The sequence below is a fragment of the Hydra vulgaris genome, chromosome 09 (genome assembly GCF_038396675.1).
Source record: "Hydra vulgaris chromosome 09, alternate assembly HydraT2T_AEP".
Taxonomy (NCBI): domain Eukaryota; kingdom Metazoa; phylum Cnidaria; class Hydrozoa; order Anthoathecata; family Hydridae; genus Hydra; species Hydra vulgaris.
The window spans coordinates 52,533,083-52,557,798 of NC_088928.1; the positions used below are offsets into that span (position 1 = coordinate 52,533,083).

A 24,716-nucleotide genomic window follows, 5' to 3' on the forward strand; every position below is an offset into this window, starting at 1 on the left:
AGCACTTTCTCAAAGGCAAATTGTTGATGCTCTTAATAATATTAAGGAATATAATGATGAATATGACACCTTAACTAAAAAAGAGCTGATAAATATACTTAAAACTTATGAAATAACAAGGAATTTAATGTTTTGGCATGATTGCTCCAGTAATCTCATTCACTTTCTTGTTACCGTTAGCGTAATGTATGATACAGCCATATTTTTAAGTAGCTTTGAATATAAACAAAAGTATGGAGAGGATATAAATGTTCAATCAGAGGTCGAAAAGCCTTATTTATACATACTTGGTAGATGTCCTTCCAATGACCAGCAACTTTTGTATAGCGATGACAGGATTAATGACATTTTGCAATTGAGCAATCCCTTAGAATTCAAGGGAACACCTATTTTAGATGTTGCACGAATATTCAAAGGTGTCAATCCAGCAGCACAACTGGAAGCTGGTCATCGGAAGAGTGGTAATTATTTTTGTTGGGCATGCAACATGTATGCAGATCTTTCTAATAATATATCTATATCACTAAGCTTTCCATACACTTCCTTACAAAATCGTATAGACCATATAAATGCAAGTAACACCTCACAGCTGGCAGTAAACCAAGGAAAAACCAAATTATATTCATTTCTAAAAAAAGATCAGATTGAACAAGGGCTTTATGAAAGAAATAATCAATTTCCATTAAATACATCTGTCAAAAAATTAAAGGAGCTATTGGCAAATGAAATGCATGGAGTGCAAGGATTGCCTGCCCTTCTTTTTAAAAAACCAGGTTTTTCTTTAATGCAACTAAAACTTTTACACTATGAAATTTTAAATAATGAACCAATGCATGATATTTCAAACCATATTAAAAATATATTTGATGAATTGCCATATTTAATAGAAAAAAAAGATAAAAAAATTGTAGAAAATATAATTAAAAGCTCTTTCAATGGTATTGAAGCAAAAAATGCTGCCAACTATCGAAAAAGTTTATTAATAGTTAATAACTGGTTCCTCGAACATTACAAGGTTGGTCACTTTGTTTTTAAATTTCTGTATTTCTAACTCTGTGCAAAATACAAAACATCCTTTATATGCCAGAAAAATCTAGATCAACACACAGTATTCTTCGTTTAATAAATACCACATTTGTACATGCAATAATTATAAAAGAACATTTAGAAGCAAATTTAAAAAATTGCAAGCAAAAATTCTTTGGTGCATACTATCACTCAATCACATCCCATGCTCCACTACAGTATAGATTGTTTGCAGGTTGTACGTCTAATGTGGAAAAGAAGAAGCAATGTTTCAAAATTTGAAAGTGTCTACAAAAACATCTTCTAATCATCATTCAGATGTTATTTTTAATGCAATAATCCGCAACCAAGCAAAAAAATATTTAAATGAAGGAAAAAAGTTATGTGATGGCGTTTCAATACTTCACAAATTCTACCAACCATTACATAGTCTATTTAATGACACAAAAATATCATTTACTTGGATTGAAAAGAATAGCAATGAATATCAAAAACTTTTAGAAAAATCAGCTGACTATTTTGTAGAAGGCATTAATGTATGGTGGAAAGAAGTCGAAGATGGAGTAGTATTCTTTGATATAAACTACCCCAATAGTTCGAAAAAAATATTTTCCCATTTTTGTTCCTCCTCAATGCAACAACAGTCAGAGTACTTAGAAAAATGCTATATATATATATATATATATATATATATATATATATATATATATATATATATATATATATATATATATATATATATATATATATATATATATATATATATATATATATATATATATATATATATATATATAGTATTATTATGTATATGTGATGATATATAGTATATACATATGTATATATGATATATAGCATTATTTAATAACATTATTAATATTATATTATATTAAGATTTATTATTGTTATCAAAAATGAATTTTTATTCATGATATAAAAAAATATATTACTTCTAATGATTAAGTAGAGTTTAACAAAATATATATATTCAACAAAATATTGCGTTTCTTTACAACATGTTTTTTTACTACATCGCAAAAGATATGTTAAGTTTTAAACAATATCTAAACAAATGTTGCAGACCGGAAAAAAAGTATGTTTGTTATTACCGAGAATAAACAAGACAAAAAAGTTTGAGAACTTACATTAACGGCGTTGAGTAGGGGAAAGACTATGTTGATAAATACGCTAGCAATGTCAAAAGTTTGTTTTTTTGCAGACGTGCTACCCATTCCCGAATGGGTAATAGAACGTCTGCACAGAGCCAATTAAAAACTTATAAAATTTACGAACCAAAACCAAAGCTAGAGCTTTTTAAAACAGAACAATTTTCCAAAACACTGGGACAACAAAACGTCTCAGTACTACAAAACAACAATTGAAATATTAGGCAAAAACGGGTCCCTGTTTAACATCCCCCTAAAATCAAAAAAAAGTTTTTACTTAGAAGTGGCAAAATACAAAAAGACAGTCGTGCCAGCAGAACTTTTCTGGAACAGTTCAACAAAAACAACAATGCCGTGGACCCAAATTTTGAAAAAAAACATTACTTCCCACGCATGCGGACCGACACAAAATATCCTCTTTCGTTTTCTACACAAAATTATTTATAAATTAGGTAAGAATTAGAATAATGACAGGAGCAAGTAGAAGACTGTAGTCTTATCATTAAGCCCCCATTCATTTTCAATTTTGCAATAAGTTTCACGTGAGATTAGCGTGACATTAAAAATTCTTAAGTAGAAATAAACCAATGATATAATCATCCATAAGTAATATTCGTAAGTAGAAATAAACCATAGTATAATCATTGTTTGTAGTCATCCAAAAGAGATAAATTCGTTTTAGTTAGTTATTATTGATTTGATCTTTAAAAATAGGAGAGTATGTTGAAGTCACTTAAATTAAATAGGTGCTGTTTGACTGCTGCTTTGAAGAGATCTGATGTCTTCATGTTTTTTATTACTTCTTTAAGGATCGAATTCCATAGCCGCGGTCCTCGAGATGAGATAGAGAAGTCAGTTATTTTAAGTAAAGTCTACGGAATTTTAAAGTTTTGAAAAGAGTACTTCGTTGGTTATTTGTGATCAATGGTGGAAAATTAATTTTCAAAGCACTTTGGTAGCAAGTTGTTTTGCGATTGAAACATAAATAATAAATTTTGGAGGAGGTTCCATTCATAAATATTAAGAGCTACGATTTCTCTGAATAATGGTTTGGCATGGGTATATCTATTAGCATTGCATACTATTCGACACACTTGCTTTTGTTTAACGTATATTTTCTTTAGTACTGAAGAGTGTGTGCTTGCCCAAACGATATTACAATAGTTTATATAACTGTAAATGAACGAATAATATATATCTTTTAAGCAAGTTTAACTTAGAAGGTGTTTTATTTTATGCCTGATGCCAATTGACTTAGAGATTTTGTTTTCAATGTGCAAAATATGATTTTTCCAACTAAGATTTTCTTGAAAAATTATTCTCAGGAGTTTCAAAGAATGGTCTCTTTCTATATTAATGTTGTTGATCATTATGCACGTTTTATTTGTAAAAAAGCGCGTAAGCTGTTTTAATTCGTTTTGTTGTAGAACGCGCTCATTGTGTAAAATGTTATGCTTAGTGTATTGCAAAATTTATTAGAAAACAAAAATGCTCATATTTTCAATTTTTGCAGTAGAAATGTCATGACTGCGACTATATGGAATGACCCATAAGCATTTTTAACTCTAAAGCTCAAAAACTTTTAAGCTATTTAAGTTGCAACTTAAAAGTGAATATAACTTGTGTCAACAGTGATAAATTAAATGAATTCACAAAAGGATATAAAAAAGATGGAGAATTGCATAAAATAATAACACTGTATTTGAAAAAAAGCTTAAGGATTGCTTAAATGAGAATTATATTGCTGTAGACAAAGAAGCGCTACTATCACTACAACTGCCCCCAGTTACTTCCAGTTCCAAGGGAAGGCCAAAAGTGCAATTTGAAAATGCTGACACAAAAGTCAAGCATAGAAGAAGTCTGTAACTAGCAGAGTCAAGAACTGCTATTCATCTTTTAAGGCAAGAAGAAAAAAGATGCACAACTTCTAGGTCAAATGCTCAATCGCTATTGGGTCCAACATTTATCCAACTTACAATTCTCTAAGACATGAAAAAAAAAACTGTATGCCACCAGAAACAAAATGATAGTGTTCGACTATTCGGCTGAAGTAAGTCTTCAAGCGCTTTTAGATAATACAGCCTTTTGTTTGTGCCTGTTGCAAAAAGAAATAATTCATTCATTCGATTTACCATCTCTTAAAAAGCTTATATTGCAACACAAAATCCGACTTGATGGTACTACTGGGCAGTCCATATACAAGCAGACTACAAATGATGGTGAAAGACACCTTAATGTGAACAAAGTCTAATTCTCACATGCCTTGTTCCACTTGAGCTATCTTGTCTTGTTGATGACTTGTAATTTGGTACAACCATAAGCCATCTTCAACATTGAACTGTCGTCCACTGCGTTTTAAGATTATTAAAGAAACAACAGATTTATCAATAGAAGAAGAGTCTTTTATTAAAAATGCAAATCTTGAACCAAATTAATGGAATAGCCATCAGTATATTGCATATCATTGAAATAACCATGGTAGATGGTAAAGTGGCAACAGCCTTATCAGTTAAGACCAAAGAATCACAGTTCTGCTCACTCTGTGGTAGCACCTCAAAAGAGACGAACAATATTGAAAAAATGGTAGCAAAAAATTAAAATGCAAACTACTCTGGTCTACAGTATGGCTTGTCATCATTAAATGCATAGATTAGAGCAATGGAGTGCTGTCTTCACCTTCCTTAAAAATTGGATAACCAAAAGTGCGCTTAGCACGAAAGAAAAATTATGTGACGACAAAAAAAAAAAAGAATCCAAGGTGCCTTTAAAAATTGTCTTGGATTATTTATTGATGTGCCCAGATCTGGTGGTTCTGAGACATCCAATGATGCATATACACCTCGTCGTTTTTTCCAATCTGAAGTTATTGCGGCTGGAATTTTAAAGCTGGATGTACTACTGCCTGAAAAAGTTGCATGTCGACTTGGCCACATTGTCATCAGCTCTGCTAAATTATGCAGATGCATTTCAAAAGTTCTGCCTTGAGGTAAGTTTATTTGTTAATATTGTTTCTATACTGAGCTGTGGCTAACTAAGCTTTTGTAATTACATGATTGATTGCCTCTTTTAGGTGGCTCATTTGTTTGTACAGAACTACCCATGGTAATACATGCCACAAAGTTTGCACAAGATTTTATTACACGGATATAAGGTTATGAGGAGAATGGTCTTGGCTATTGGCATACTCTCTGAAGAGGCATAGGAAGCACGAAACAAGAATTTCCGTGAAAACTGCACACGCAAATGCAGTCGTTCGAAAACTATGATGTATTATGCCGACTTTTGAGCTCATCAGACCCAATAATCAGCAGCATGAGAAGGTCAAATTCTCCAATTTCAAAATCTTAACTCCCAGAAGGAGTTTGTGATTTGCTTTAGGCTCCAACTATCGACTCACCAAATATATGATTTTTTATTTTATGCACGTATGTATGATTTATAAATTGTTAATGCGTTTCAAATCGTCAATGTTTTATTGCAATATTTTTTGTTTTTATTATTAATGACCTAAATCTTTACCTAAAATTAATTACCTAAATAGTAACTAAGGAAAGTATCTGGTTGTTAAACAATTTAGGTATTCATAGCAACCAAATTTGAAAAAATATGACTTCCATATAAAGTATAACCTCGTATTGGTACTCATGCCAAATTTAGTAAACATAGCACTTGTAAAAAAATCTGCAACTATCAAAATAGGTTGTTTCTATGTAAATTAGGTATCCATAAAACAAGGTAACCATAGTAGCAAAATGATAAATATCCCCCTCATAAGAAGAGCAAATCTCATATTAATGTACAAACTAATTATAATGTATATAACACACATAAAACATCTGCAACTACCAAAAATGGGTTGTTGCTAAGCAAAATTAGGTATTCATAGCAACCAGATATAAAAATATCACTTTCATAAGAAGCGCAGACCTCATATTAGTATTCTTGCCAAATTTAGTGAATAAAGGCCTAATATTTAATTGTTCTTGCCAAATTTAGTAAATAAAGACCTAATATATATATATATATATATATATATATATATATATATATATATATATATATATATATATATATATATATATATATAATTTTTGAATGTTTTTGAGCCTTTTTCTGTCTTGTTCTCAAAAATTCTTTTAAATAATTATATCTTATTGTATTTTATAATTTTGAAAGAATAATTTACCCAATACAAACCTGTTAAATTAATCTAATAGTTTTTTAATAGAAACTAGTGCTTTTTATTCAGCAGGTAACAGCAATTAATTTGATTATATTAAATGGTAAAGTAAAATTTTGATCAAATATTATTGACATAAATGACACTTAAACCAAACAGTAAAAAAAAATTCCTTTCAAAATCAATATTTTCAAACAATTTTGTAATATCAGTTTAATATCAGTTTACAATAAAATAAAATAAAAAGTCATAGATTGTTGCCATAATTGTAATTATTTTTCGAGACACAATGAAGAGAACTGATCCTTTTTGGTTGCAGAGTAGTTTAGATTCATTCTTTATAGCACCGAAGAAAAAAAAAAATTTTCTGAAATATCTTCAACTAGTTTTACTGCTACTATTAAGGATACTAAAAGAACGAATGAACTTAAAACCGCACCAGCACCACCACCAAACCGCACCACCACCAAAAATTAGTATTAGTATTGCTATTCGACATGTTGAACAAGAGAAATCAGAACTACTAGACAAAGATATAAAACTGAGAAAGGCAGAAAAAGAATGATATCTCACTTGACATAGTTATATCTGTTTGGCAAAATGAACAGATTTTAAGCGAGTCTCAACCTGACTCTGTAACCACTAAAATTAGCGAAACATGTTTAAGTCAGATTTCAAATACTGGGTTTATTAACAATATTGGAAACTTTGTTAGTACAACTGTTGATGATATAACTATAAAAAATCTGTTAGAATTGCCATGGAAACCATCAACTGACTATAAAACGCTGCATTCAGTTCATATTAAGAAAAATAATCGAGAAAAGCGATATCTTAATCATTTTCATCTGGAAAAATACGAATGTTTGGTATATTCAGATAGAAAAAAAGGACTATACTGCAAATATTGTGCATTATTTTCATAGCACCGGACTGCAGGATCTCACAAACAAGTTGCACTATAGAAGTTTGTTAAGAAACCACATTACTGGTGTTTGCTTAACTGTTTGGCAAGGACGGAAACTAGCAAATCAAGTAAAAAGATGTATTTAAAAAACTATAATAAACTTGCATTGGATATTGTAAACAGAGTAATTACTTAACGGCTTCAATAAGTTTTAAAAAACCGTCAACGATTGTCATCTATTGTTGAAACAATTACCTTTTTAGGAAGGCAAAATATTCCTTTTAGAGGCCACCGAGTTGATGGCCGCTTATTAGACATAGCTAAATTTAGAGTAAACTGTGGCGATTTAAATTTTAAACATTATTTGATAACAGCTAGAGCTTCTGCAACATACATTAGCAAAGCTACACAAAATGCTTTAATTGAATGCTGTGGAGAAGAATTATGTGAACAAATTAGGAGTCGTGTTAGAGAATTAAATTATTATGCTATCATGTTTGATGAAACAACTGATGCATCACATCAGTCACAAATGACAACAATATTACGCTATTTGATGCCTGATGGATCAGTTTGAGAAGGTTTTGTTGGATTTGCTGATTTGCATAACCCAAGATTTCGAACGTACAAGCATTAAGAAATTGTTTGGGGGTTATTAGCAAAGTTGTAGCTTCTGCAAATAACTTCGCTAATAATCCCCAAAAAGTCAATGCTTCTGCAAAACAAAATTTTATTATGAAAAAATGCTAACTTCACAACTGCTTTTCCATTGCAAAACACGATGGGTTGAAAGACATAATGCTTTGCTGACGTTTAGAGTTGAGCAAATAATTGATGCACTGGATAACGACAAATTATTGATGCACTGGACAATATATCTAAATGGAATGACAAAACATCATCATCAAAAACAAGAATTTTACTATTATCAATTAGAGGAAGTGATTTTATTGTGTCTTTAGGGGATCAGTCAATTGTTTCAAAAAAAAGTTTAAATTTACATAAAGCAAAAAACTGCGTTAAATCCCTGTTAATTTTTTTAAAACATAAAAGAGAAAACTTCAAAGAAATGTTTAAGGAAATTTTTCAAGCCGCAGAAAAAAAAAAGAAAAATACGGTAGTTTTACCTACAAAAGGATAGTACAACAACAGACGTGTTGTGAAAACATAACTTCAGTTTCAATGGAAGAATAATATTGAACATAACACGTTTTTCCAATGAAAATTTACAATATCTTCAAATCTATGTTTTGATGCCAAAAAATATTATTACACTGAATCATTAAGATATTTTTGAAACTCTTTCTGCAATCAGTAATGTCTATGATGTCATACTTGGACATAGTATCCAAAACTTACCTGCACCTGAATTTACATCGGAAGTTAAACTATTGCAGTGCATATGTATAAGTATGAAAGATGATGGAGGAATCACATCACTATCTAGTAATCTTTCTGTTGTTTTTGATTTGTGTGACCAGGTGCATTATCCAATCACTCACAAATTGTTTCAAATTATCAAGTCAAACGTAGCTTCTCAACCCAGCGAAGAATTAAAAAATGGCTGAGAACACGAATGACAGAAAATAGACTTGTCGGATTGGCCTTACTTAACGTGCTCAGGGAAACTCAAGTAAATGTCGAAAACGTAATCGACCGTTTTTTGCGAAGTCGGGAAACCGTAATTTAGAATTTGTAATATAAGTTGTTAAAATAATCCTCAAATCAAGTATACTTTTTTTATAAAAGGCAACAAATACTCAATACAAAAAAATGTTTTTTCAAATCATGAAAGGGAAAACGATCGCTCCCTTTCCTCCCCCCTATGGATCCGCCCTTAAATATTGGTATGCCAGTATGGGCGCAACATTGCTTAACAAACTCATGCAAATACCCATCAATTATTTGAACTTGCAGTTATTCAAAATTTCATTTATTCAAAGTAATTTTTTGCTCCCCTTGACAAACACACCGTCAGTTATTCGAAGCTTTTTTTCTGCTAAAGATACCATTGCGTTTTAAAATATAACTTTATCAAATATTTAAAAGCTAACATCTTAAATAAGTTTTTATATTATAAAATCAAAACACCTGTTTATAGTATATAAACTTATCTTTATAAAATTCTTTTTAATATAATACAATATTTCTGGGGTTTAAATATACCCTTGTTACTCAAATAATCTAATGACTTGATTAAAGAGGTTATATATCAGGGTCGACGACACTGGAGAAGGGGGAGGGCACGTTTCCACACCCCTACCTCTCTCGCTTTTTTTCTAGAGAAACTTTTTTTTTTGTTTTTTAAGAAAAAATTTAGACTTTTTTTTAAAAATTGACGATTGTGCCCCTTCACTTCGTAACCCGTGTCGTCGGCCTTATAACCTCTTATAACTTTATCGAGTGTAATCAAAATATATGTATAATATATGAAGACTCCACGGGAAGAAACGGCAGGGTCACATTTTGAAAATTTTGACTTTTTACACTTTCTAGCTTTATTAACCACAATAGTTATATAGTTAATAGTATATAGCAATAATTGCAACATACTTTAAAAATGCACGTTTTTCCTAAAAAATCAAAACTTATATAGGTTTAAAAGTTTAATAACGTTAAGATATAAGATAAAAGTTAAGATTTGGAAAGCATTATTCCGTCGATAAAGCTGTATATAAGGAGTTCACTAACGCACGTGAATAAAATGTACTAAATGGTATACAAGTCATTAGGGAGAGAGCTTTAGATTTTACAAAAGAATTCAACATTACAGATTTTAATGCATCAGTAGGGTGACTAGATTGGTAGAAAAATTGACATCATATTGCTTTTTTTTCTGGCAAGAAAAGATTTTACACAGAGAAAATGACAGCAAGTTGGGAACATATCAATGCTCCCAATACATATGTAGGGTTCCCCAATGGTTAATTTCAGAACCACTCTTATTTTTTATTTATGTTAATGATTTAAGGAAATCTTGTAATTTACTAGACGTAATTTTGCATGGTGATAATACAAATTTGTTTCATGCTCATCGTGATATAAAAATGTTCTTTAATTCAGTTAACGTGGAACTCTTAAAACTTACAGAATGGTTTAAAGCAAATTAATTTAACTAAAACAAAGTTAACTTTTTTCATCGCTTTCATGAACGCGATAAAATCCCCTAAAAACTTCCAATACTGGCAGTCCAACTATAAAAAGAGAACACTCATTAAAATTTCTAGGCGTACTCCTTGACAAAAACATAAACTCGGACAGATCATATTCATTATCTCGAAGGTAAAATCTCGAGAAATATTGGCCTACTTTTTAAAATCACAAGAAATTGGCTTACTTTATTAAGTGAATATTGGCGTAATATAGTCTGCAATATTATCCCAATATATATAACTATATTAAGCCTAATATTGAGTATTTTCGGTTCAATTTTTATTATTAAAAAATGAAAAAAGAACAATATTATCTTTTATAAATTTTTAACAACTAAAATTTATAATAGTTTTCTTGCTTAAATGCTACTATAGTACCAGGCTGCATTATTCTTTTGAGTTAAACAGATTATAGTCTAAGAGATGAATGATCATAAAACGCTTAAAGAAAAAAAAATTTAAATCATTAAATTTATTTGAAGTTATATGAAACAGATACAAATGAAGAAAAAAAAGATAAAGAGTGCTCTAAAACCAAAATATAACAAAATAAAATCAAGGCTATTTAAATACAGGCACAAAAAATATGTATATATCTTACTACTGCTTTATACTTTCACTATCAGATAGTCGGTTTTGAATTTCATTATTTTGCCGATATTTATTTCATTGCTCAATATTGGGTGTTGCTCAGTTATGGTTCTATTTTTTCAACCGTCATCTATATCAATGGCCGTCACCAGAAAGCTACCAATTTTTTCTTTAATACTTCTGTCAGTAGCGATTTCAAATTAAACAAATACAACGATAAATAATTAAAAAATTGACGAACTACCAAACACAACTCTACAAAATATTTTTTTAATTTTATTACAATATAATTTTATAATATATAATTTTTCCCGTATCAATATTGTAAAATAATTAGCTTTTACTAGAATATTTGTTTATTAAAAAGAAATGGGATGTAGAATACAAATACTGTGCATTACCTATAACGACCTTGCAGGACGTTTTTGTTTCCTTTCATATATCGAGTATGACAAACATACTTCTTTGGCCTTTAGCTGTATTACGATCACCACTGTAATTTGTTTGTAATCATTTTCTCCAACCGATGCAAGGAAGTTCATCTAAAATAAAAAAACAAATGTAATATAATTGATTGTAATAAAAGTTTAATGGTTCCTCACATGTGTATGTTTTAGACGGATTTCCATAATGTGATATTCTTATTAAAATTATTATAAACAATTTTAATAAGAATATCACATTACTTTTACTTATTTATAATCAGACATTATAAATAAGTAAAAGCAATTGGTTACAAATAGATTCCAGAGGTCAACCTATTTTGCAGATCAGTACTGATTTTTTTCATCAATTTTTCATAAAGTGATAAAACTAGGAAGAATGCCATCCAGAATTTCATACAAGTTTGTGAGCTTCTCCTACTCTTGACCACAATTACACAGTATTATAAAATTCTCCAACATAGGTTGTCTTTGCCACTGCAAAAAGCTGTGGTGAATATGGTGATGTCATAGATGTCTAAGATTTGTAGTCATTGCTATATGAAATATGCTAAATGGGCATAAAAGATAAAAATAACAACAAAATGTAATAGCATTTATATAAAACATTCTTATATACAACATAATTATAATCATTCGTGTATCATATTATACCATTTGTTTGTATGTATCATAAGAATTTATCATATATTTAAAAAAATGAAAATTTTAATAGTACATGGATCTGTTTCCAAATACTATTAACTAATATCATTTCACTGGTATATACTATCAATTCATAAATAAATAAATATGAAACAATACTTGATAATGAACAGTTACTAGGTTTGAGTTAGGAAATCCAATTACGATTATCGATTACCCGAGTACCCGAGTAATTGATACTTTATAAGCAAGTTCCGAGTAGTCGACTACTCGGAATATTTTTTTCGAGTATCGAGTATAATATTTAAACAAAAAAATGTAAATATTGCACATTCATTTAACTATTAATTAATCGAGTATCGGTGTTCTGCCGTTTTTTCTTCTTTTACTTCTATAATAAAGTTGCTTAGCAACCGTTGATTTTTAACTAAGTTTCAAAAGTTTTTTTTTTAACTAAGTTACATAAAGTAAATAACATTTGTAATTTGAAGTTGTACGTCGTAAAATTTGCAAGAAAGTGAAATATTTAAAAAAAAATTTGTGAAATAAATAAAATAAATACTTAATTTTCTAATATATATAGCTGCCTTTGGTAAGTGAAGTGTTTTAAGTAAAATGTACTAAATTTCAAGTAATAAATGCATATTTAAATACGTATAAATTTCAATTTTCAATTTTTATGTTGTGATTTTTTATTTTAGTGATTTATTTACATATACCCAGAAATGTCTTCGAAAAAATCAGAGGTATGGAAATATTTTACAAAAAAAGAGAAATCGGAGTCAGCTTGTAACATATGCAAATCTATAATTCAACGTCCGGGATCTAATACTACTGGAATGATTAATCATTTAAAATTACATAGCATATCTTTACAAAAAAGAAATTTGGGCGACACAAATGAAACTGATGCGTCTTCTTCGAAAAACACAAAATCAGTTGGAAATGGAATAATAAATTTCATAAGTTGAGAATCATTGAATGAAATATTGGCGAAATGTGCGACAAAAGATGGATTTAGCATCAAAGGAATTACTTCATCAGAAGCCATTAGGGGTTTCGTAGCAAGTCGTAATTATAAAATGCCAAAAAGTGAAACAACGGTAATGAAATATATAATGGATTTTTATAAAGAAAAAAAAGAAGAATTAATGGCGTCGTTATTAGAGCAAAAAAATCTGGAGAGAGATTCAGTATTACTGTCGATGAATGGAGTGATATAAACGTTAGAAGGTTCATGAATATCACTCTTCATTCAGCAACAAATCCACCTGTAGTCTTGGGTATATCTGCAATAATAGGTTCTTGTGATTCAAATGCCACTATCGATTTGGTAAAAGCAAAACTTAAAGATTATGGAATTGAAATGGATAATGATATCGTCGGATCCACACATGATGGAGCATCAGTCATGGTAAAATATGGGAAAAATATTTTACCATTTTCTCAGTTATGCTACAACCATGCTATACATCTTGCTGTACTTGATGTATTTTATAAAAAAAGTGGGGGTCTAATTACGAATGATGATGCGGTAATTGATACAAATTTCCAAGATGATGAGAATTTAGAATATGATGAAAATTTAGCAGATGATGATTGTGTTGAAACTACCGAACAAAATGATGAGGTAGCTGATGCATTTGCTTTTGATGGTAACTTAAATTTCCAAAATGATTTAGTTAGACAGTTACCAATCTTTCGTGAAGACATTGGCAAAATTCTTGATGAAACACGAAAAATTATTAAATTTTTCGAATATTCTTCAGTGCGAAGCAGTGTTCTTGAAAAGCATATAATAGATTAAGAAGGCAAAAAGTTACGATTGCAACTCGATTGCAAAACAAGATGGAACTCAATAATACCAATGGTAAATCGTTTTATAAAAATATACGATTGTATACAAAAGGCTCTAATTGAATTAGGTCAGCAAAAATGTTCACAAAAAAATATCAAAGTTTTAGAAGAAATATCACATGTTTTACAACCGGTTGAGCTTGCTGTTAAAGAGCTCAGTAAAGATAATAATAATCTTTTAAAAGCTGAAGGAGTATGCATTTTTTTGCTAAACAAACTAAAAGAAACAAATACGCAGTTAGTCATGGAAATGTTCACTGCTTTGAAGAAAAGAATTGAAGAAAGACGAAATGAGGATGTTGTATCACTCTTGCGTTTTTTACAATCTGGAAATTATCCTAAACTAGAGATTACCTGCCATTTTACTTATTTAAAAAAAAGTTCTATTCATTTATTGGCTAAAGAAACCTTCAAAAAGCTGTTCAATGAAAATCCTGCAAACACACAGATGGATACAGAGTTAACAATTGAAAATGAAGAAATAATTTCAAATAATGGCTTGGTTTCAAATTATGATGAACTCCAAAAAACAATTGAATTAATTATGACTGTTCCGAAAGAAAATAATGAGAGAAAATCCACATTGGAAAAAGAAATGAAGTTATGGGAGAAAGATTGTTCAAAACGAGGTGACTCTATTGGAAAACTTTTTACAGCATTATTGACAAAACAACCAACGTCAACAGTAAGTGAAAGAGTGTTTTCGGTAGCTTCAGCTTTTGACACAAAAACCCGAAATCAGTTGAAAATGGAAACGGTTGACAAACTTGTATTTTTAAAGTATTATTTTTTAAATAAAAAATAGATTTAAAACTAAAATTGTTGCATTTTATTTTAAATTTAATTAACACAACATGGTGTGGGTACATTTTTTTCCTTTACCCGGATACCCGGGTACCCGGGTAATTAAAAAAACAAATACTCGATTACCCGGATAACGTAAAAATACGATTATTTGGACTCACTAGTTTGAGTCAAATATAGCTGTTTAGATCATTAGCATCTTGCACATGCGTAATTTAAAATCAAACAAGCAAAAAAAATATTGTAAATAATACAATTACCGAAAAAACAAAAAAAATTCTTATTTTCAGCTGCTTTCAGTTACTTTTAGAAGTGTGGCTTCACTTATGGCAGCTAAAAGGCAAGATGCTTGCAAGTGATTTGGCCAATAAACAAAACTTTTATTGATCAGCCATGAAAAACAGATTACGTTCGTCGCACACATGTTGTTGTTTTTTTTCATTGAAAAATTCAGCCAGAGCAAATTTTTTAAACTTTATTGCCATCTTTAATTTATCGGTACAACAGCTAAATAAATTCACAACAAATAAATATATTATATCAAAAAACTTCAAATTAACATTTTTTCAGATTATTGTTATTTTTGAAATAATACTGAAAATATTAGTCTAAAATTTATTGAGTTTCATTTCCTAATGTAAAATGTAATCATTTTTTGTTTCAAGTAGAGTTTGATTACTAGTTAGTAAAAGAAAGTGAATTTTAAAGTTTATGTGGGTTGGAAAAATTTCCATAATAACACAAAAAAATAAAAATAAATAAACAACAACTTCAGATTAACTTTTTTTCAGATTATTATTATTGTTAACTGAAAATCTTAGTCTCAAATTTATTGAGTTTCATTTCTTAATGTAAAATGTAATTGCTTTAGGTTGCCTTTACTACGACTAAACAGCCGTAGTGAATGCACCCTGAAGACAACTAACTTGAGGCTCTAGATAAACCTTTACCCTGAGATTACGAGATTCAAATGAGCATGAGATTAAGATCTTATGCTCAATTGAATGAGTTAGCAAGGCATAAAAAATAAAATTCAAAATACAATTTATTATGAATACTTTTTATTATGAATATTTTTTTCAGCTATGGAACACTAAAATGAATTAATTTTAATATACAACACTAAAAAAATGGACATAAAAATTAATTGGTGATTAATTAATTTGTAGTTTAATTTCATATTAATTTTTTTTCTATAATAAAAAAAAATTAAACTCTTTAATAAAAAAAAAGAGTTTGTTTACTGGCATATGCAGTTAACGTACAGTGAATTGTATAACTTTACTATTTAAAATTAAAAAAAAAATGATAAACAGTATTTGTTATTCAAGAATGAGGGTTGATTTCATTAAGATATGATATGTCAACAAACTTGACATTGGAGGATTTTAAAGTATCTTTAGGCAAATAACTATAATAAGACTTTTGATATAACATATTGTTATTATTATAATTATTACTATTATTATTATTATTACTATTTAAGGTTATAATTTTACAAATAGAATAATTAGGTATATAAAATAAGCCTATCGAGCTTTTGTTCCTTTGTATCTACTTGTGTCGGTCTAATCATTTATATGTAATTGTACATTTGATGTTCCCAAAATGCATCTAGATGTTTTTTAAACGTTGTGACAGATGTTGAACATACTATTTCCGATTTCCTACTATGTTAGACTATTCCGCAATTTTGTGCAGATTTAGTTTAACTTATTGATTTGTTTATTACTTATAATATTGCATTAAACTATTGCTGTGTGTATAGGGGAAGGATGGGGGTCAATAATATATATATATATATATATATATATATATATATATATATATATATATATATATATATATATATATATATATGTATATATATATACATATATATATATATATATATATATATATATATATATATATATATATATATATATATATATATATATATATATATATATATATATATATATATGTATATATATATATATATATATATATATATATATATATATATGTATATATATATACATATATATATATATATATATACATATATATATATATATATATATATATATATATATATATATATATATATATATATATATATATATATATATATATATATGTATATATATATATATATATATATATATATATATATATATTTTTTTTTTGTTAAAGATATTTATTTAAGAAGTAAATATGTCATTATTATTGCTTCTAGCTGTTATAAGGTTTTAATTAAAAAAAAGTACCCCTGCTTGACACCGAATAACGTCAATGATAAATATATATATATATATATATATATATATATATATATATATATATAAATATATATATATATATATACAGGGCCGTACCAAGGGCGGGCCAGCCGGGCCGCGGCCTGAGGCGCCAAAATTGGGAGGGCGCAAAATTCCCCGAATTAATTAGTTTATTTTCACATTATGAAACTAATTTGCGTGGCGTCACTTTTATGTTTAAAATAAAACTCATTTACCAAACAGAAGAGCGCCCTTAAATACTAAAAAGTTGTATTTTCTGAACATTATTTTTTACAATGAATCGTGCAAAAAAATTATCTGGTGCTGAATTTAAGAAGAAAAGAAGAGACCGTCTTGAAAGTGACGCAAAACTAAGAAATTGTTTCAAAAAGTGGTTGGTAACAAACTCTTCTGTGGAAAAACAAATTATTTCAGAGGATATTTGCAATGAAGTTGATAATGATTCAACAGCTGAAGTTGCTGCTACATCTTTAATTACTGACTTAAATTCATATCATCCATTGGAATTAATTGAAGAGGAGATTTTCATTGGCCAAAGTTAAGACGAATTTGGACCAAATGATTCAGAAGCACAAGAAGATAGAAATTCTCAGCTTTCCAAACCAATTGAAATGGGCAACAGTGAATTTCTTCCTGAAATCTCAGAAATTTCAGCAACCTCAGGAGAAAACTTTCAACACAGTGATCCAGCTACATGGCCTAAAATGACAGATAAAACAAGGTGCTTTTTGATTCAGCATGGGCCGGAGCAAGAAAGAAGAGAATTTTTACCAAACACACTTAGTGACTTTGACAACAGAATGCGACACTTCAGCTCAAAATGGTATGAAAAAATTCATCCCAATGGTGAAAAATTTGTTCGCTACTGGCTGCTGTACAGTAACAAAAAAGATTCTTTGTTTTGTTTTTGCTGTCTGCTATTTTCAACGACAAAAATCAACAATTTTTCAGAAATTTCAAAAGGATTTTGTGACTGGAAAAAACTAAACCCAAGAATTCCAGAACACGAAAACAGCAATGAACACCAAAGATGCTACTCTGATTGGAAAAATCTGGAAAAAATCTCAAGGAAGGAAAGACCTTGGATTCTGATCTGCAGAGAGTTATCAACGGAGAGATGAAAAAGTGGAGAGATATCTTGAAAGTGATTGTTGATGCAATTTTGTTCTGTGCCAAGAACAATCTTGCCCTTCGGGGTTCAACAGAAGTAATTGGAGAGCAAAACAGTGGCATCTTTCTGAACTTAATTGAGCTGATAAGCCATTATTATCCTTTAGTGGCTGAACACATTGCATCCGTTAAGGCAAAGAAAACCACAACATCCTACTTTTCTCCTCAAATTCAAAATGAGCTGATTGAATTACTTGGGCAGAAAGTCAGGAATGAAATTTTGTCAAATGTCAGAGAAGCTAAATACCACTCTGTTTTGTTTGACTGCACTCCAGATGCCTCCCACAAAGAGCAGATGACCCAAATAATCAGGTATGTCCACAACACTGAGAAAACCTGTACAATTGAGGAAAGCTTTGTGGACTTCATTGAATCTCACGAAAAAACTGGAAAGGGCCTTGCAGCTGAAATCACCGAAAAACTGGAGAAGGATGGCCTGAGCATTTCTGATTGTCGGGGCCAAGGTTACGACAATGGAGCCAATATGTCTGGAAAATATAATGGCGTCCAAGCTCACATCCATTCTCTAAATGAGTTTGCAAGATTTGTTCCATTTTGAAGGAGTTGAAGGAGACTTTCCTATGAAGAGAAAGCGCAAAGTGAAGCAAATGGCACTTTATGAAGCTGAAGATGACTTTTGCCGTTTGTCACCAGAAACAGATTTCGGATCCCAGTGCAGCCTTGTGTTTGACAGCATTCTCACACAAATTGAGTGGCGGTTTGAAGCTATGTCTGTAGTATCCTCAGATTTTGACTTCTTCAGTGGACATTCTCTCTCCAAAAGTTCAGTGAATGAACTTAAGACTAAAGCCAAAAATTTGTCTAAAATTTACATGGCAGATTTAGATTCTTCAAATTTCCAGTCATAAATGGCAAGCTTTAAATATCAAGCTGCTGCCATGATGGAAAACTTTAAAAAATCTAGCCCGATGGATATTTGCAGCTCATTCATAAATACTCATTCATAAATACTCACTGATGCTTATCCTAACACGGCAATTGCTATTCGCATCTTCCTCACCTTACCAGTTACAGTTGCCACGTGTGAAAGAAGTTTCAGTAAACTTAAGATCATAAAAAACTATTTGAGATGAACTATGGGCCAAGAACGTTTGTCTTGTCTGGCAGTAGTTTCAATTGAACATGAAGTGGCCAACGCACTTGATTTTGATGATGTCATTAGTGACTTTGCCTCCAAATAAGCCAGAAAAGTGACCTTGAACTGAAGTTTGTGAAACATTGGTGACAAATTGTTCTTTTAACTTGATGCAATAAATTTTGTGATTAATAATTAATTTTTTTTCATGTAAATATATATATATAATGTGTTTTTTGTATATTTTTTTGGGAGGGGGGGCGCAATTTTGGCCTGGTACGGCCCTGTATATATATATATATATATATATATATATATATATATATATATATATATATATATATATATATATATATATATATATATGCATATATATATATGCTTGGTGTTAGGTACAGTGAATTTTCACTGTATCTAAGAAAGCGTTTTTTGCTAAATACAGTGAAAATCCACTCTACCTAAAGAAGCGTTTTTGATAGATAGAGTGAAAATTCACTGTACAGTGAAAGTTCACGGTATTTATCAGAAAAGTTTGGTGTTACGTACAGTGAAAATTGATCTGGAGATTTATAAAAATAATATTAAAAGTGTTACTATTTTGAAAGTTAAGGGCATAATGCTCATCGAAGCTAAGTAACATAAAAATTCACTACCTTCCCGTGAGAGGAGGCTGAATAAGTGCGAATTTCATAACTGCGAATCTGCATAAGTGTGAAGCAGTTGCAAAGACTGCCATAAGTGCGAACTGGCACAAGCGCGAACTGGCATAAGTGCGCCGAAAGAATTTGCAAACATTGGCATAAGTGCGAACTGGCATAAGTGCGAACTGGCATATGTGCGAATCAATTGCAAAAACTGGCATAAGTGCGAACTGGCACAAGCGCGAACTGGCATAAGTGCGCCGAAAGAATTTGCAAACATTGGCATAAGTGCGAACTGGCATAAGTGCGAACTGGCATATGTGCGAATCAATTGCAAAAACTGGCATAAGTGCGAACTGGCACAAGCGCGAACTGGCATAAGTGCGCCGAAAGAATTTGCAAACATTGGCATAAGTGCGAATTGGCATAAGTGCGAACTGGCATAAGTGCAAATCGGCATAAGTGCGAACTTGTCAATTCGCTACTTATGCCAATTTGCACTTATGCCAATGTTTGCAAATTCTTTTGGCGCACTTATGCCAGTTCGCGCTTGTGCTAGTTCGCACTTATGCCAGTTTTTGCAATTGTTTCGCACTTATGCCAGTTCGCGCTTGTGCCAGTTCGCACTTATGCCAGTTCGCACTTATGCCAGTCACACTTATGCTGATTCGCAGTTATGAAATTCGCGTTTATTCAGTCGCCCCTCCCGTGAAAAACCAAAAAACAGAAACCCAAGAAACGATTTATTAATAAAACTTTATAACAAAGGGACATATTAATGAATCCAAACAGGGAGTTGTTAATAGAATTGAACTAATTAAGGAATATATCTTTGTAAATAAATTGTCGGGGATATTTTTTTACCGTATATATATATTAATTTTGTTACAGGAGTCCATTAAATACTTTTTAATAAAATTTTGATGTTCACATTTATGATGATGCTCACTTGTGGCAATGTTTGCAATTATTTTTGGCGCACTTAAGCCATTTGCACTTATGTCAGACAGTGCAACTGCATCGCACTTATACCAGTTCGCACTTTTGCCGATTTCTGCAAATTCTTATGGCGCACTTATGCTAGTTTGCAGTAAAGATAGGTTTTGCAACTGCTTCAGACTTAGACCAGTTCGCACTTATTCAGCGTACCCATAAACAAATAACAGACATAATGTCTGAGACATTGTTACATAAATTTTGCAATGCTTTCAAAGTATTTGTTGAAAAGTAAACTATAAAATCTGATTGAAAAAGCAAACCTCTTGGTAACACTTAAAAATAAAAATAAAATTCAACTTTAAACCAAATACTATAGCAAAATCTTTTATCTTGACTTTTAGTGATTAATTAGAGGCTGTGAGTTGCAGTAATAAAACTAAATAATAGTCGTCTTTAACAATAGACACCAGCGGGAAGGTAAGTCAAGCTGTCTATCAACTCAAAAACATCACAACAATGACAACACAATGATTACTTTCAATATAGCACCAGATATTTGACTTCCTCGTATAAATCTTGGATAAGCATCATAAAGATTTTAGATAAGTAAAAGTACAATGAATTCGAGTGGATAGTTTCTGGATAGTTTCTGGATAGTTTCTTTCTCAAACAATACAAAAAAAATAATCTTGATATATGGTTCTTTTCTCGGAGATTTGAATATTATAATGAAGGAGTATACTTTATCTTTAAATGTAAAATCCGAAAAATACAATCAGGATTTAAAAAGTGTTTTTCATTTAACTTTGGGTAATGATTTTGGAGCTTATGATGAAAAAAATCAAGCCATTTGGACCTACAATAACTACTCCTTAGTTAGTTTTACTACAGATAGTTGTAATGTTTCATACATTAAAACAAAAATTCCTTGTATGTTAGATCAATTGTATTTTTTTAAAATATATATAAATTTACAAGACGATTTCTTTTCAGATCTACGAATCATTAATGGAAAAGCTGGTATAAACTATTCTTTTTTTAAATATATATTTTTTAAGTATTTTTATTTATTACCATTAAGACTAAACATTGTTATTAAAAATAAGATTTAAAAAATTTTTAAATCTTATTTTAATAACAATACTTATTAAACTTATGCTATGTTTTACATTTAAAATTAATTTTGATTAGTTGTATTTTAAAAATTATATTGTAGAGTACCTTGTTGGTAACATCCCCACTTCCTTAGTCAACAAAAAAATAATTGCTGAGATACCAAAACTTGAAAAGGAATATTTTATTTCATTTGATATTTATCCTAACAACTTTGTTTTTGATGAAGTTAATATTCTTTACTTTCTTGCTGATTCTAATAATAATACCTTTGGCATTTCGTTTCATGAAAATGGCGATGGCAAACTTAAAATTTACACTCCTATTATTGATGATCAAGGTTTTATTTTTTTCATTACCAATCCTATTGGAATACATGTATGGTCAAACATTGAAGTGTGTCAAATTATGAAAGATACATCTTATATATTCACAATCAGAATTAATGGAGAACTTGTATTTTCTAAAATTAATAATCAAACTCAAAACTTTGATAATGTGCATGTTTATGCTTCATTTAAATGGTTGAATATTTATGAAAGCTTGATAAAAAACTTGTTTATAATAAATGGAATTTCAAGTAAGTTTTTTTAAACATTTTTTGAAAAACAAAATGACTTTTGATTATACTTTTTTTTGTGATTTTTATATTTAATCTGTATGTCAACAAAGTACAGACTACAAAAATCAAACACTTAACCAAATATAGACTACCAAAATCTAACACTTGACAATATACAGACTAAAAAAATGCAATCCTTAACAAAAATCAACCAAAATAAATAATATGTTTATTTATATTAATTTAATAATTATAATTTTTTTCTAACACTATTATTTATAAAAAAATAAAAATTTTAATTTTTTATAATTTTTAGTTATTAATTTTTTTTACATTTTTCTTTTTCAAATTAGGTCCCCTTTAAATTTGTTCAAGAATTTATGAAAATTCTTTATTTAATAATTATTGTTACTGTTTTTTTAGATAGGAGTTTGCAAACCATAGTTGTTCAGCCTAAAGGTATTTAAAATAAAATTTCCTTTAATATAGTTAAAAAATAGCGCTCCAGATTTGCTGTTTCATCCATATCTTATATAAAAAATATATGTTATGTATATTATCCATATATTATAAATAAAATTTTTAATGATCAATGTAGGGTGAATTGATCAAAATTTAAATGCTCTAAAACAATGCACATAACAATTTATAAATAAAATTATATGAAACACGTTTATAAAACACACAATAACAAAAATAGTAATCAGTAAGTTTTTTTTTAGTTTTGCTTATTTTAAGACCAAGACATACTTATAAAGAAATTTTGTTTTAATAATATTAGTGATCCATATGATGTTGATTCAACCAGTTAAAATAAAAGTTCAATCTTGTAAGAAAAACCGTTGATAACACATGACCCTTGTTTTTAAAAGTTTTACAATGGTAAAGTTAATTTATGATGTTGAAATTTTTGTTTAGATTATATCAACAACAGAAAAGAATTTCCTTTGATTCGGGGTTTGTTCCTTGGAACTATTAGAGTTTTAAAGAAGATTTTCTCTGTGTCTTTTAAAGTAAAGGCAACAAAGTTCATTAAAGGTAAAAAAAATGTGCTTCATTTAACTTTTGGTAAATATTGCGGATCATATAGTGACAGAAGTTTGGGTGTTTGGTACCATGAAGATGGCTCTGGAAAGCTTTCTATTATTGCTTCAGTAAATGGTAATGATAACTACTTCATTGAAACACCTCCTCTTAAATTAGGTGAATGGTCATTTGTCAAAATATTTCAAGTTTTTGAAGAAAATAAGTATTGGCTATATGTTGATTTAAATGGTTTCATTGTTCATAAAATTGAAAATTATGAAGTTAGAGATTTTAAAATTGTGAAGGTATATGCATCTGATCTTTGGTATGATGCTCAAAATGGTGCAATTGCTGAACTTTTAATTGTTAATGGGTTACCTGGTAAGAGAAGTATCTATTGTTTAAACTTTTTTTAAATTTAAGTTTTATTTTTTTTAAGTAGTTACAATTATTATCTCATATTATAAATAAAAAGTTACAATTATTATCTCATATTCTAGAGTACATTGTTAGCAATTATCACCTCACTTCATTAATAATGGGTAAAATTATAGCTGTGATACCAAAGCTTGAGAAAGAATATTTATTATCATTTGATCTTACTCTTAATAAATATGTTCCTGGTATGCATGGTATTATTTATTTCTCTCTTGAATCTGGTGATGGAGTTTTTGGGATCTGGTATTACCAAGAGGGAAAACTTTTAATTGTGACTCCACTTAATGATTACTTAACAACTTTTCCGAATAATCGCTACATTATCATAAGTTCAGAGTTATCATTATGGATGAACATTGGGATAGTTCAAATTCTAAAAGAAAAGAGTTTTGTATACACAATTAGAGTAAATGGAGAAGTAATCTTTTCTGAAATTAATAAACATTCTTAAAGTTTTGATAATCTCAAAGTTTATGCTTCTGATTCTTGGAATGCGGCTCAAGATGGTTTAATAAGAAACTTTTTTTATCAGCAATATCATTTCGAGTAAGTTATTTAAAATATCTAGAAATTTTGTTCTACTCAAAGAATATTAAAATAATTATAGATTTATTTTAAATTTTTTAACATGGTATATAAGAAGATATAAATATAGAAAAAGGACATGTATCCAGA

General features: G+C 29.4%; 3 protein-coding genes across 3 annotated transcripts; all 3 read left to right on the plus strand.

Moving 5' to 3' along the window:
- The first annotated feature begins 17,667 nt into the window (after positions 1 to 17,667).
- Positions 17,668 to 18,177, plus strand: LOC136085570 (zinc finger MYM-type protein 5-like). Its single transcript, XM_065806891.1, has one exon. It carries the CDS (start codon positions 17,668 to 17,670, stop codon positions 18,175 to 18,177), a length of 510 nt encoding a protein of 169 aa, XP_065662963.1.
- Positions 18,174 to 18,785, plus strand: LOC136085571 (uncharacterized). Its single transcript, XM_065806892.1, has one exon. The coding sequence runs from the start codon at positions 18,174 to 18,176 to the stop codon at positions 18,783 to 18,785; it is 612 nt and encodes a 203-aa protein (XP_065662964.1).
- A 2,845-nt stretch (positions 18,786 to 21,630) lies between these two features.
- On the plus strand, positions 21,631 to 24,492 carry LOC136085572 (uncharacterized). Its single transcript, XM_065806893.1, has 5 exons — positions 21,631 to 21,922; positions 22,119 to 22,595; positions 23,001 to 23,036; positions 23,496 to 23,984; positions 24,104 to 24,492. Exons 1-5 carry the CDS (start codon positions 21,631 to 21,633, stop codon positions 24,490 to 24,492), a joined length of 1,683 nt encoding a protein of 560 aa, XP_065662965.1.
- The last annotated feature ends 224 nt before the right edge of the window (positions 24,493 to 24,716 follow it).